The sequence below is a fragment of the Hylaeus anthracinus genome, unplaced genomic scaffold (genome assembly GCF_026225885.1).
Source record: "Hylaeus anthracinus isolate JK02 unplaced genomic scaffold, UHH_iyHylAnth1.0_haploid 11982, whole genome shotgun sequence".
Lineage (NCBI taxonomy): Eukaryota > Metazoa > Arthropoda > Insecta > Hymenoptera > Colletidae > Hylaeus > Hylaeus anthracinus.
In genome coordinates this window covers 9,049,497-9,065,150 of record NW_026534330.1, presented here as the reverse complement: position 1 = coordinate 9,065,150, position 15,654 = coordinate 9,049,497, and the positions used below count along the sequence as shown (strand labels likewise).

The following is a 15,654-nucleotide window of genomic DNA, read 5'->3' as shown; positions in this document are numbered from 1 at the left end:
AGTTTATACTGAGTGGCTTAAAAAACATATTCTATGTCATTGTTACATACACAAAATTTAATTGCATAAATAAATACATATGTTATAAATATCATAAAAGTCAGTAGATTTTATTCATTGTTACAGAACAATATAAATAATTCCAATGAAAAATACATGGTACATGGAAAATCAATATTGACAAAATTGAACAATGCATTTTTATAATTAGAAATAATGAACTCCATTCTCATTTTATTTGTTTTTATCGATTCATTTGTTCCAGTTACCTCATCGTAATAAACGTAAAATTTTAATTGTGTTTTCAATTACGTGTTCAAGTTGCATCAAAAATTATTATTTTATTACAATTTTAAATATGAAAATTAGAATTACAATTAATAATATTCATATTTATATTTATTTGTACTTGTTGAAACATTTGATTTGAAGTAACTATACAAATTTATTTTGCATTAATACGTAATATTATGTAAATGTAATGTACATTATTTACATCACAGAAGTTATAATCAATACTATCATATATTATTTTTTGAAATACGCAACATTAAGAATATAATCAAAATAATGAAGAATTAATACTACATATATGTAAAAGTTTTTGAACAAAGATACTTAATTTTTAAGGTTACTGTTTTATTTTTTAATATATTTTTAGTAAAGTAAGATGTATAAAATAGAAAATATATTAATACTTACAAGAATAGATTTTCATCTCTAAGTATCACACGCGTTTATTATGATATTCTCACAAAGAGGAACACGATTATTAGAAGTAATATGTAAACAATCACACTATGTACAACCAAAATACTTTTCCAACTTTCAAAAATAAATTATAATACATAATAATAATAAATGATTTGTGTAAGATACAGAGCAACCGTACTTATTTCATATGTACATTCTCTGTTTACAAAGAACACAATCTGTGGTACTTGTTAGCGATAGAGAGGTTACAATTACATACATGATTAGCATTAAAGCAATGTCATAAATTGTTTTCAGGTTTAATTATTTTCAAATTTATAATACTTGAATTTAGAAATCTTGTTCCTCCGTGGCAGACATAAATAATTTTTGAATAGCGTGAGTGATTTCAACTAAAACCGAAAGATTGTAAAATTGTTAAAGTATAAAAAATGCATAAATAAAACTAATCACATTACATATAAAATTAATTACATACGATTAATTTGTTGAAACCACATTGGTTTGTTTTTCCACTTGATACCAATAAAATAAGCTGGAATACCAGATAAAGTTATCAAGGCACCTATACCAACTTCGTATGGTCTTTCATAGCAAGGAACAAATACTAAAAATGCACATATAGCCACGAATGTGACAGGAATCCATAAGGGCATCTGTAAAATATATTAATTAAAATGTGTAATTTTCATTTTACAATAGCATTTAATAAAGTTACCTTAATTGGTCGATTCATGTTAGGTTGTTTATAACGAAGCCATAAAATACCAGCTACTGATAACATAATGAAAAATGACTCAACTATGCTGCAGTACGTAATTAACACAAGAATATCACTTGTACACAACATTATTAAAGATAAAATGCACTGTAAACAAAAAAAGTTTATGTACTTATTAACATCAATTTAGAAGTTTTAAACGTACAATAGATTGTGTACTTTCATTATACATACAAGGAATACTAAAGCAGGAGTAGGTGTGAATCTTGAAATGTTGATGTGACTTAACATTGAAGGAAAGTGACCATTTCTAGCACCAACGAAACACATTCGAGATGATGTCATGATGTGAACGCTCAATCCTCCAAATGCTGATATAGCTACCATTACAGGTATTATCCATGCCACCATGCCAAGAACTTCGGCACCAAAATTCTAAAAAAATATATGTAGCACTTATTTTGTATAGGATATATATATATTATTACTGTCATTAAATACTTATACATACATAAAAAATAAAGACAGTAGTACTCACCACAGCTATCGCACGAGAAGCGATCATAGCAGTTGGAGTTAAAACTGATAAGTAAGCTACATTTGCCAGTACATAGACGAAAGTAACTAGAGGCAGCGATATATAAATAGCCCGTGGCAAATTTCTATAACATTAAATCATTTATTTAATATTGAAAAATAAAAGGATGTCATAATTTCATACGAATTTATATTACATACACATAAGGGTCTTTCAATTCTTCTGTCATAAAATTTAAATAATTCCATCCAGAGTATGAAAATATACCAGAATAGAAGGCCACAGCAATTTTACCAGGATCAGTAATTGTATTTTCAAAAGAATTTTCAAAATTTTCTGTATGACCTATACCAAATCAATACATACATAATTAATAAGTAATGATTTAGCTACTAGTTATACAAATTATACTTACCTAGTAGTAGCCAAACCATTCCCGCAATAATTATAATTACTAATGCACCAACTTTAGCAAACATGAATACATTTTGCATTTTTGATGTTTCTTTGACATCATAACAGTTTGCAAATGTAAGTAAACCTATTCAAAAGTCATAGCCATAATTATCCTTGATCTAATATTACGAATAAAGAATCCATATAATTTTATATATATGAAAAATGTCTTACAAATAGTAACTGCTGCTATTAATCGTATACCATCATCTGGAATAATACAGTTTGGAAAGAATGGCTGTAAAACATATTCTGCAAATGTTAATCCCATAATAGCATTTGTAGTTGGTCTGCAAAGGGCATAATATTATTGTAATTATTCTCTACTTACTGCAAACAACATTCATTTATTCATTGAGAAGTAACTTACACAAATATTAAGTTAGCAGCCCATAAGTATAAAAAAGCAGGTAATCCTCCAAAAGCTTCATAAATATAAGCATAATCTCCACCACTACGAGGTATAGAAGTTCCCAATTCAGCATAGCATAATGCACCAATCATAGAAAGTAGACCACATAATACCCACACAATTAAAGATACCCCAACACTTCCTACTTCTTTAATTACACCTTTTGGAGAAATAAAAATACCTAAACAAGGATAATAGATAGTTTGATTATTTTAGGCATACAGTTAAAGTATAGCATCATTTATACATGGAAAACTCATCTCACTGACAATTAATCTATTAATTAATTATTCTTGAGGAAATATATTTTACAAATCTATAATTAAATGGCATATGTACCTCATAAATTCTAAAATTAAAAATGATCAGAAAAAGTTTACCTGAACCACATATAATTCCTAAAATAATTGCAACACCTTCTAAAAGACCAAGTTGTTTTTTCATTTGTACTTTCCCATCGCCACGAACTTCTTTCTGACTCATTTCCTCATTATCCGAATTTATTAACTGCATTTCTTTAGGAGATTCATCAAATATTTGGGAAACCATCTGGTTTAAATAAAATGAACATAGAAATTATTGTACTGATTATAATAGATGATGCAAGAATGACAAAGAATACTATTATACTAAATTGCCAACAAATTTTAGGAAATAAAATGTATGAATGACTTTACTTAGAAGGATTTACCAATTGTTGATATAAAAAATGGTTTTTCATTTACAATACTTGATATTATTAGTTTTATAAAGAAATCTTACATACCTTTAAGGAAGACAAATTATTGAAGATGAATTGTAATACTGATTGCTTTTTGGTACAAGAAAATAAGAATATAAATTAACGTATAATAGAAAATTCAGACGTGCAAGTATTATCTATGTATATCAATCGTTTGCATTCCTTCCTGAATGTAGAATACCATCTAAAAATGAGAATGCCTCAGTACTATTTTAAAACATGAAATAGACTTTATTTCAATGTAATTATAATTTATTACGATACCTGAATGATTTAAATAACTAGATAAATGATGATTCTCTCCTTTAGTCGCACAATTCTATTTTAAATAGTCTAATTTAAGTGTAAAACAGATCTAGGTTATACATGTGAGAACACACGTGCGTTAAGATAATTTAAGGGTTGGTTTGCACTGTCTTACGATAAGGGGGTTCAACTTTTGAAATTACGAAAATTAACTGTTAAAAAGTCAATGTTTAGTTAATATAATTGATATATTTATTAATATCAATTATATTTTTCGAATAAATAATACACATTTTAATAAAAACTAAATATGATGTAATTTTAATTTTACATACATAATACTGATGAATGCTTTTAGTTTATTGTACGAATTTGTTCCTTAGGTATCAATTCTATTGTAGATTATAATGCGAATGTATTTTATAATGTGATAAGAATATTTGCATCTGTAATATTGTGAATATAGGTCGAGCATTTAGTCAATTTATTAGATATGTAAATAGGCATAGGTATGATTATTTCAAACTTATTTTTGTGTTGTTAAATGTCATAATACTGGAGGTGTAGCGTTTTGTGAAACTGTGAGATTATTAGTATTTCCAAAAATTAAGCAGAATATAATAAACTCGATTTTAGTCGATCCAACGAAAAAAAAGAGACTCTAGTAATATAACTATGATCTTTGCGAAAGAATTTCATTGGTTCTCTGTGCTCCTGCCTAAGAATATACCGTAAGTTTGACGCATGGGAGTTAGTAAATAGAAACGTGAAAATACTATCTATATATATATCACGTATTGGTCTATAATTAAATGCAGCACTAGAAGAATACTTTGACAAGAAACAACATTATGCTAATAGCAACATTTTTTAATCACAATTCCTATAGATTTTAAAAAATTTTAAATCACAGGAGCTGCATATGGTTAGGGGCTATTGTAATTGATGTAAATAACCATCGGATGCTTAAACAGAGCTCGACAGAAGGAATTGATTATTCGATTTTTATATTTCCTTAAAAGGTTGAGTTGTTGTTTAAATTGTTCAATCATACTTCATTGTATTTCTTTAAAATTAAGAATAAACTTTATAGTAGTACTACAAGTGCGGCATTGGATAAATTATATAAGTGTTTGTGCACTATACACATTTCGACGTAACTCCAATTAATTAATTAAGAAAAACTTATGCACTATCAACAATTTTTAATTGCATTTCGAACTTGTATATAAGAAATGGAATAATTTTATACAAAAAATTTTTAAAAATAATTCGTAGCACATATTATGATTTACAATTGTTTGATTAATTAACTCATATAGATGAAGGAATACAGGTTATAGGTAACATATTTTTCTTACATCATGCTGTTTAAAATTCAGAATGTAAATCATATGCAAATATAATGCATAGTCGGTAATTCGACTGTGTTTTCACTACAAACTTGAGCGTTTTGTCGCCGAGGGCGCTAGTAATAGTTTTCAAAATTAGTTATACCTGTTCACCGCTAGACGTCTATATAATTCACTATTTTAAAGTTCGAAAAGTTCGTATTTAAATATGCAATCGATAGAAATATAAAAAAATGAAACAGAGTTATAAGAAATAACACTTAATGATGAATATAAATATGATAGAATAACTGGGGGAGGGGGAGGGGGGGGGGTGACAAAAAATCATACATTAGGCGTAGAAATTAATTCTGTGTCTTCATATTCAATCATTTATAACTAGACTACAGATTTTTGTATGCATTTATTAAAAATGTGAACGTGATAGAAACTACAAAATGTACACAGTATGCAATAATATAAAAAAATATTGAAAGTAAATTTCATATTATAATATTTGCAGAGTAAAATAAATTTCTATTTAGGTTCAATTTTTGTACATGCACGTTTGCAAAGATTCTATTTTACATGAAGATCCGCAATCTATTTATAACTGTAGTTTAAATGAACACATTTACCCTCCATTTTGTTACGTTAATAAATAATAATACATGCAGAGTGTTTCAAATGTTTCATTTAGTTTTTCAGGAGAGTCGTAGTAATAGATTAACGGAAACATTAATATTTCAGCAAAATAATATTCACAATTATTGTTTAAACAGTAACCGCTGTTAATAATTAATTTACCTATTACCAGAAATTAATTCTTAGTGATCCGAATCAATATGTACCAAAATATAGAGAAATCGAGAATCTCATTCACGATATCAACCATTCAGAATGATCTATGAACCGTGTAAAGGTCGATTCAGACTATACGACACGGACCGTCACGTTCCGGCAACGACACGTACCGGTACCGACACGACAAAACATTAAAACACGCGTTTTAATGGAACTATTTACACTATTCCCGTTGACGGAACGTTCAGGTCGGTGTCTGTTAAGTGTGATGTAGTTCCATTAAAACGGGTGTTTTAATGTTTTGTCGTGTCGGTGCCGGTACGTGTCGTATAGTCTGAATCGACCTTAAGGAAGTTTTGTCGAAATTTGTCTCGATTACGATACCCTTCTGTCTTTCAGAGTTGAGACAGTGAAAAGAAAATCGATTTTTTGATTTGAAAATGCTAGTCTGGCCCCTCGAGCGGGGTGAACCGCGGTCGTTGTGGCGACTTCCGTAGTTTCCTACATCTTTATCAGAGAGTACAAACGAGATCGTTCTTTTGGTGACCAGAGTGGCCTTTGTACATGCGCGTGTAAATATTAGCGGAGGATGATGAAGGCCTCCCGCCATTTCCTCTTTCATTCTCCTTTCTCTTTTCACGTCACCGTACCCGTCATTGACCATCCTCGACACTTCAGCCTATACATTCTAGCTGCCGTCGCGACGTCGTTGTGAAGACCCCTTTTTACCTGCAGGTTTTGAACCACCTACTACTTTTAAACATTACCGAATACCTGCTCGCTGATATTACCTTTATTCAAACGGGGGGCTAGATCCCTTCGCGCTGCCGCGCCAAGTTTTCAGTATGCTCGAGAAGTGGATCGTTTTTTAACCGTATCGCTCGAGGCGTTCCGCGCTGGCTCTAGAAGGAGTGAAGCTGTTGTCGAGGATTTTTTAGTTACGATTTATCGAGAGAAAAATAAGGTAATTGTTACTTATGTGGAAATTCTTAATTAAGGGATTAGTCGCAGTCAGGAAAATGGAAACGGACAGTTTCTTGTGTGTTTTTTTTTAAGGTATTAAATAATAATTTTTATTAATGAAATGTAAATATATTACAAAGTATGTCTTAAAGAGCTGTAAAAGAATTTTTGTTTTAAAAAAAGGTTAATTCATTTCGTCATAACAGGCGATGCCGTGAGTGACCACTTAGTTTGCAGTGAGCAAGATTTCTTCAAACTGGTGCACCTGAAAACAAAACTAAAGGTAGATTTAGAAAATATATTAGACTAACGGGTCCCTGATGGAAGGATTTTTTATTTTCTTGTATACTTTTTTTTTTATTCTGTATTGAATCGCTTAATTTTAGTGAAAAATTTGAAAATCAACTTCAAATGTACGCTATCTTGTTTTAAATTAATTTTTTCCAAAATTCTTCGTTCAGGACCCGCTAGACTAATCTATTTTCGAAATCTACCTTTGTTTTTGTTTTCAGGTAAACCAGTGTAGAAAAATCTTGCTCACCGCAAACCTATGTTTTTAAATCATCGTCTACGTCATCGGCTGTTATGACGATATAAATTAAACGTTTCTTAAAACAAAAAGGTTTTTTAGTTCTTTAAAACATACTTTATAATATACTTAATTGTTACTTATGCAAATTATTATTCAATAACTAAAAAAAAAATCATAAAGAAATGTCGTTTTTCCTCTTCCTGACTGCGACTAACCCCTTAAGTGATTATCCCCTGGTTGAAGTTTTTTTTTTTTTTTAAGTTTTTGGTCAAGAGGATACCTTTTTATTTTGCAAGGAACGTGGTGGAATGCAGTTATGGGGCATTGGACATGCGTTTATAAATATTTCAAGAACGCACATCCATTCATTTTGAATGAAAATAAATGATATGGTTACGAGAAAATCACGCTCGAGCTTTAAAATGCAATTTTTAAAAAGTGTCTGTATTTATTTATAACGGAGAAATATGATGTTAATCCCAGCCATGCAGAGATGAGCATGATACGTACATTGCCAGCAATAACTCCGACGCTACGCGTGTAAAAGAAGATATCACAGCATTCCATCACGTTTTTCTAGTTCAACGTAACTTTTTAATACGTTAAGTATTCCTCCATGTTTAGATATCGAGTTTCTTACTTTTAAAATGGTCCGAAAAAGGAAAGTACGAGAATTGAAATATCATATTGGTTTCTTACAAGCTATTGAAACAATTCATTTTAAATATCGTTTCGGTAGAATTTAAGGGAGAATTCTTTAGGAGAACACAAAGCAAAGGGGCAAATCAACCGCGTTGTTCGTGACGCTACGTTGGCTCGCCGTTATATCCTGTGGCACGGTGTTAATTTTGGACTGTACTTGATCACACATCCTCGTCAAAGCAGAAGATTGGGATCACCGATAGAGCTTTGCATGCGCTGACCTACTGGTGTTGCACAGTTTCCAGCATGTCGTGTATCTCCGAAAGCTGTTCGCTGATCGACACGATCAAGCCGCACGATGATGTAAACTCGTACAATTAGTCGGACTCCATTATAAGTCGAAACGCGAATTCGTGCAAACCGTAGCCCGGCTGTTCCGCCAACACTTTCAAAACATCCACGAGCAGATAACGAAGATCGAATTATGCCGGACCCTTTGTCTACTATAATCGAATATTCATTTTTAATTATGGGTACATGTAACGTTAAGTTTTGAAATATCAGGTATTACAATATGGTGATTGGTAAAGAATGCAAATATAACTTGGAATTCATAAAATAGTTATCAGTTTAATTTACTTTAGAAGTAACATTTAATAATATTTTGGGATATTAAATAAATTATTAATCAAATATATTTTCTAATGCAATACAAAGTAAATACTTTGTTACGGTAGGAGGTGTACACATGTTGATCTATTCGGTTTCAAATTCTCGTCTGTTCAAAATTAATGTTTGTTTTTTGTGTGTTGTATTCTAAAAATACTTTATTATGAAGGGAATATAATTATAATTTAAAAGAGAATTCTATAATATTAATGTTTAGTCCAGTAAGAAATTTAATTGTTATGGTGTATGCATAATCTCAACCGAACATCATTTATGTTGAAAATTAAATAAGATAACAATTTAATAGGTGATACAACATAACGTAACACATAGTATTATTAAACACTATGTGTTATAGATATTATAAATACAATTTCTGGAAAAACAAAAAAAATAACAATTACAAGGTTCACACATCACCTCAATTTTTTTTGACAGAACTTATTTTTTGTACGCCTAATCTGATATACTACAAGCAAACTTCCTTACAAATACTATTAGAAGCCAATTACATAGTTTTGATTTCTCGGTTCCACCCTATCAAACCGTCGTCGTCTACCGATCTAAATGACATTCCTAAACAAATCTCTCCTTCCCGATTTCATTAAAAGAGAAATAACATTGCGTTCAGGTACCACCGCAAAGAATTTAATTATATCGCGTATCCCAAGAAGAATCGCGACGGAAGAAGAAGTGACGCGAATTCTTCGAGGTTGGCGGCGAACAATCAGCCGTCATCCATACAATCGTGAGATTACCGTCGTTAGGAATCACTATGAATCGTTCACGTATCGTTGTTACAATCGAGTGACTCATTGTTAATTGATACACCTAACCGACGTCGCTGGTTCCTGGGCGATTATGGAGAAAACTAGGTGAATTGATAACAACGCCACGGAGAAACGATTCATCCCCCTTACGCGGACGTCGAAGGGCACCGAACACCGCTGCGCAAGCGTCTCCTGAAACGAGGTTGGCGACGCTCTACAGCGTCGCGACGCTCACGGCGCTCACTTGAATTCTCGCCGCGTGTCCGTCGGCCGACTCGCCGTCGAACCGCATCCGGGACGGATTTTTGAACGCGACGGAACCGGAAGTCGCGCGCTTCCGCCCGTGTCCTTCTCACGAACAAGATCGATATGTCTTTTTAGATACCGAGGGACAAAATTCCTCGGCCACGAACCTTTTATTTTGATGATGCTATCCTCGGCTTGACACTTGCTCGAGTTATGTGGTGCGCGAGTGAAAAGAAAAGACAGTGGGGAACACTTAGCGATTGACAGGGACTATCGAGCTCACGTCCTCCTGGCTTCATGCGAGGGCCTCAAGGACACGATCGATGAACGATCAGCTTCATGATCGACGTCCTTAATTAGGTGATCGGTGGATTCGACAATCGTCGACGAAGGTGACGAGGTTAGCGATTAGGAGCGAAATGGGCAAGTCTCTGGGAAGATGAGGCTACCGTAAGAGGATCTAGGTGTATATACGTGTCGTCGTTGATCGACGCTAGTGATCCAAAGTTCCGCGGTATTCAGAACTTCTCTAGTTAGCAGGTTCTTGACACGTTGGAGAAGAGGGGTACGATGTATGGGGGAAAGTTGAAGGGATGAACTTAACGGAAGTGTGCTACAATCGGTTCGATAGTACTCGATCCAAATGACATTCGTTTAAGGAACCTCGGATTTGTTAGATGTTTAGAGAACTCTCTTTGTTCCGATGAATAGTACGTTGTTCTTCTTCGGATGAGTTTCACGCGATGGTATTATTCGTGGATCGTTGAATCACGTGATTGCTATATACCGATCGCAGAACTTGGAAGAACTAGAAGATGAAGCTAAGAACTTGAGAAGGCGTGACGGAGTGCTATAGCGAGAACCCGAAGTTCCGTGAATTTACGTACACACTTCATCGTGGTCCTCACGAAGGATACGCAAGGTCAGTTGCCGATTATTCAATTTTTCCATTTTCCTCGCTTTTTGAACGATGTTTGCTTCTCGCGCAAAATTCTTCTTTATTTTAGCTTTGAGCCTTCTGGAGAACTTTTTTCATTGTAATTGAGTTCCTGAGTGGAAACTATTAAATGTGTACAAATTTGAGCAAGATTACTTCCTTAAGAGCTCAGATATTTAAATTTACTTATTGGAAATACAGAAATATTTTTTGTATAATTTAGATTTAACGAATACTATATTTCACATATTATTTTCCTTTTTGGATATCAGATGGATTTATCCAATACTCTATCAATTCTCTATAAATATAAAATTCAAAACAATATAATAAAACTCACCTATTAACTTGTTATTTTATTTAATTTTCCACATAAATGGTACTTGATTGAGGCTATGCACACAGCCTCACAGTGGATTTTCTTACTGGCCAAGAAATTTATTTAACAAGCCTTATTTTTCAGTAAGAAATAAAGTTAACGGACTATGGACTTATGGACTGAATTTCAAAAATACACTTCTTCCTCTGAAACTACGAATGCAAGTACCGATGCACGGTTTCGCTTTAATGCTATGCGTGCGGGATAAGATCGATCGATTATCGAAAAAATTACACATACATTCCAACGACCATGCTTTGTTAAACAAAATGTAAAGCTGACCGCAATTCCCGTGGAAATAGAAATGCGTACACCGCGGTTCTTTTTCTGGACGAAAGTATGATAGCTTATTCAGATTCAAAAATCGTTGACCGCATACTATGGAAACCAGGTAAAAATTCTGATTGTCAGTGGTGTTAACCGCGACGTGAACGGACTCCAGACTCATTTATTCCGCTCAACCAGGCGATACTGAGCCCATGACTGACGGGACTGTGTTAGGTAGGAGAAACGTTGTTGGAGAAAAAGAACACTGTGGCGGCATTTGACTGCGTTACACCTGTGTATGCATGAATTTTGGCTTATTTTAGATAGGAAAAATTGAATTATGGTCAAACGAACGACTCTGCAGCTTTTAACGACAAAGTTTGCCAGAAACATGGTTAAACCTTGTACAAAGATTTATGTGTAATATTAAAGGTACTTATTTTATGATAAATCATTTTGAATTACCTGGTCCTGCCTAAACTGTGATTGAAATTTGTATAACTATACAAATATTAATTAAAAAATATATTTACTAATTTTAAACAGTAGATATTTTGTATTTATTATTAAGAGTATTAATATTTCGTAATACTTATATTAGTAGGTAATGGAAAGGAATATGAAAAAGTAGTTTGCAAATGTGACGAAATGTATTAAATAAAAAAAATAGCTTGTCTAAGACTTAAGATTAATCATCATTTTAATATTTTTTCTGTTCATTTCTTAGAAAAGTAGACGAGTGCATTGAATATATTTATAACGGTGAAAACAAGTGTATGATTTCGATTTCCATAACGTAAAAGTCTGGAAGGCCGGTATTGTTTTATATTCGTTTTTCCTGTAAAAAAGCTTCAGTACGTGCATTCATTCGTTTACGTATTGTGTTAACTGGAATTCCAAAACAGAGTTCCTGTTCGTTCAAAAAATTTAATTACTGCGTCGAAATTTCAGGATTAGTTGATATGAAACGCAAAAGGATTCTGGTACGTGCGTTCTGTGCTAGGTTTCCAAAGGACAATCGATAAATATCGATTAGTCTGTTCTTCGTGTATGGAGAAACCTCTACTTGTATGTATTATCCTGTCATGGCACTTCGCTCAATGGACGATAGGGTTCATTATTTCAAGCAGGAGGAATAGAAGTTAACATACAGAATTGTAGGGAATAAATTTTAATATATTTCATCAAAATATTATTAGTTGAATATTTCACAGAAAATATTGTATATTAATCAAGCATACAACATTTGTATTAAGCAGCAGATTCAGTATTATATTACCACGTGTAAAATTATTCATATTTTAATTTGAGTAATTGTTAATGTTGCATTATAATTGTACATATTATTATGTCTGTTTAAATATTTAATAATTACAGATATTATTAGATATCCCTTTGTACTTCGAATACAGAATTTCTGTTAATTTTGTATTTTCAGTTAATTTAAGTTCTAATTAACCATTCTTTGTTGTAATTCAAGTAGATGTTCACTGAGATACAAATATTATATGAAAGTATGCAATGGTTTTATTAAAAATTCATGCTTGCCAAGTAACGTAAAGTGACCGTAAAAGATTGAAAACTGAGTGAAATTAAAAAATGTTTAAGCCCAGTTGTAACGTTTGATACGTCGCAGTGGCGTGCATTTAATCGATAATCTGAACAAATAGTCGATGAGCAATTAAATTACGTGTCCATACATTCGTATTACCATTCTGATAAAATCATTAGTAATCAAAGTGAAACAAGGCGGAACAAAATACAGTTGATTTTGTAAATTCCACCTTCACCGAAACTGCATTTCATGTTTAAACAACAGACGTTGTTAGACGTTGACAACAAAAGTGTGTCGCGAGTTTTGCTAGAATTCCTCGCATTACCTTCAAACAGATTAATATTGATTTACTTAGTGACGACGTTGATAATTAAAATTAGTTTGAACAATTCTACAGCAGTTGTGTTTCTTTTTAAAGATTTTTACGTTAAAATTAATTCTGTTTGTTCTGAAATTATTTAAAGAAGAGACATTTATTTATCGCAGACGTTGAAGGTAGTACTCGGTTACTTTAAATTTATTTCAAAGATAAATATATATTGTTTCTCTCAACTGTCAGATGATATATCGAAAAAATAATTGAACTGTTCTGTGAGAAATTGCTGTTGTAAAATGTAGCCCTGGGATGTGTAGTTTATCGAGAGTTCCAGTCGAGTCTGCTTAACGCACATGGGAAGCATTAAAAAAAAAAAGGAAACTCTAGATAAATAATTATGACTACTATAATATATCACGAAGCACGACGAAGCACGACGAGGCACATTTCGCGAAAGAGTTGATAAAGAGCACGAGACCCCGCAAGTACACGCCACCCTTCGTGAATTGCGTTCAACCTAATACGGGAAAACCGTCACGAACATCTTGAGTAATAAGTATCAAGCCCGTGTTTCGCTCTTGAAACGTTTTCGACCTCCTTCAAATAATTCTATTTGTTTTAATTCTTCCAATACGTCACCACACGTTTCTTTAAAATTTTTTTTGCATGCCCACAACAGTTTCTTTTCATCACTTGTTTCATTTTGTAATTAACCGTCGCACACATGTAACGTTCTTAAATAAAATATAAATAAATACAAGTTTCGAGAACGTAACGTGTTTTTGAAATTTAATTGAAAATTGAAGAAAAAGACGAAAATAAATCGTTGTATACATAAGATATATAATTTAAGTACGTGATATACAATGTATTTAGTGAAAATTGTTTCTGTGTAATTGTTTACATTTGTTCCAACGATTAATTAGCTTTGGTTTTGAATTATGCAAGCATCAGAATTTCTATAGGTCATTTTCATTTTATGCATACTTTATTTCGAATCAATTTGTTCTGCAAAAATGATCATATACCATACAAAATTGTAAACCCTTCAAGAATTAATTACTTTTAGAATTTGTTTGATATATATTTCGTCACGGGTGATTTTTTTTTAACATTTTCACAGCTGAGTTAATCGTGGGTAAGAAATCGCCTCTCTGAAGAATTAATTACGCAATTTATTTTTCAATAATTACTTTCTAACTAAAACTATATGTTAAAGTTAAAGAAAAAACTAAAAGAACTTGGGAATTATCCACAAAAGCAAAAAATGTTATTACATTTGATAGTTTCTTTAGTTTAACGATTTACGATAATGCTAACGTAGCGTTGTAATGATTAAAATACGAATTTGATATAGACTGGTCTAGAATCCGACGTGGAGAGAAGGAATATACACGGAATATACAAACAAATAGAAATGGGAGAATAACATATCTTCGTACGAGGTTTCATTTTCGAGAAAATCGATGCTTAACGTACGTCGAGTGCGATTGAGTACGACTTGGCTAATGTGTCCGTCCATTATTCATTGTTTCTACTTGTGTTTGTAAACATTGACAGTGGCGTGGTATTGTCCGTTTTTTTTTTATCTGTCATGAACTAGTTAGAAGATTGTAAGATCGACGGGAAATAGTTAATACCACACTGCCCTCAAGGTTTACAAGTGGCAACGCAAGTAGAAATAGTGAGTAATGGTCAGACACGTTAGCTAACATTAAAAATCAATTTTCTAGAGCAGGTAGCCTTCTGAGAAAAAAATTTCACTGGACAATTCCAATTTATTTTTGCACGACAAATCACCCCTTTTTCGATTGTACCACGAATATTGAGCCATTATATGTTTCTCTGAAATAATTGGCTTCCGCAATCGGTTTCATGTTTCGATCGTTCTACTGTTCACGTTATATTGTTTACCAACATTTGCCAAGTAATAAATAATAATCAATCTTTTGAGAAATTAAACTGTTTTACGCAAAATTAAATTCTCTTTAAGATTTGTTTGAAACATTTTTATAAATAATGGATATGTATGGCACATTATATATGGGAAAGGGTAAATTAATATATAGATGTAAAAATAAGTATTCATTTAACAAAGACGAGGTACATGTTGGACTAACAACATACTAACATTGTACATTTTTAAAGCTCAATAGAATAAATGAATAATCTTCAACTACATAGTACCTTCTTCGTCAGTTTCTGAGCGTGAGGTGTTTCAAGAGCACTTTATGGTATCTGAACGATCTCGTTTCGAGATCTCCTATAACGGGTGAGTGTTGAAAACCTACCCTTCATATTTGGCGATTTGTACCCTCAAGGGGTGTCGTTTCACGCTGTTGGAATGTGTCTCGAGTATACCCAGCTGTATTTCTCCCATCAAGTACACGCGAGCTGTCTCTGAAATCGCGAAG

The 15,654-nt window shown here is 32.4% G+C and overlaps 2 protein-coding genes across 2 annotated transcripts in view; one reads left to right on the top strand and one right to left on the bottom strand.

Moving 5' to 3' along the window:
* Positions 1-62: 62 nt before the first annotated feature.
* On the bottom strand, positions 63-4,948 carry LOC128885922 (Y+L amino acid transporter 2). The gene is made up of 13 exons (XM_054140309.1): positions 4,165-4,948; positions 3,848-3,916; positions 3,608-3,767; positions 3,222-3,390; positions 2,800-3,022; positions 2,604-2,719; positions 2,389-2,514; positions 2,174-2,318; positions 1,974-2,097; positions 1,670-1,870; positions 1,433-1,582; positions 1,193-1,370; positions 63-1,106 (listed from the first exon to the last, which is right to left on the bottom strand). Exons 4-13 carry the CDS (start codon positions 3,388-3,390, stop codon positions 1,045-1,047), a joined length of 1,494 nt encoding a protein of 497 aa, XP_053996284.1. The 5' UTR covers positions 3,608-3,767; positions 3,848-3,916; positions 4,165-4,948; the 3' UTR covers positions 63-1,044.
* Positions 4,949-9,863: 4,915 nt separating this feature from the next.
* Positions 9,864-15,654, top strand: part of LOC128885917 (muscarinic acetylcholine receptor M4) — a 51,752-nt gene continuing 45,961 nt past the window's right edge. The window contains exon 1 of the mRNA XM_054140297.1: positions 9,864-10,708. The gene's annotated coding sequence lies outside the window, so the exon portion shown is untranslated. The remainder of the gene's footprint in view (positions 10,709-15,654) is intronic.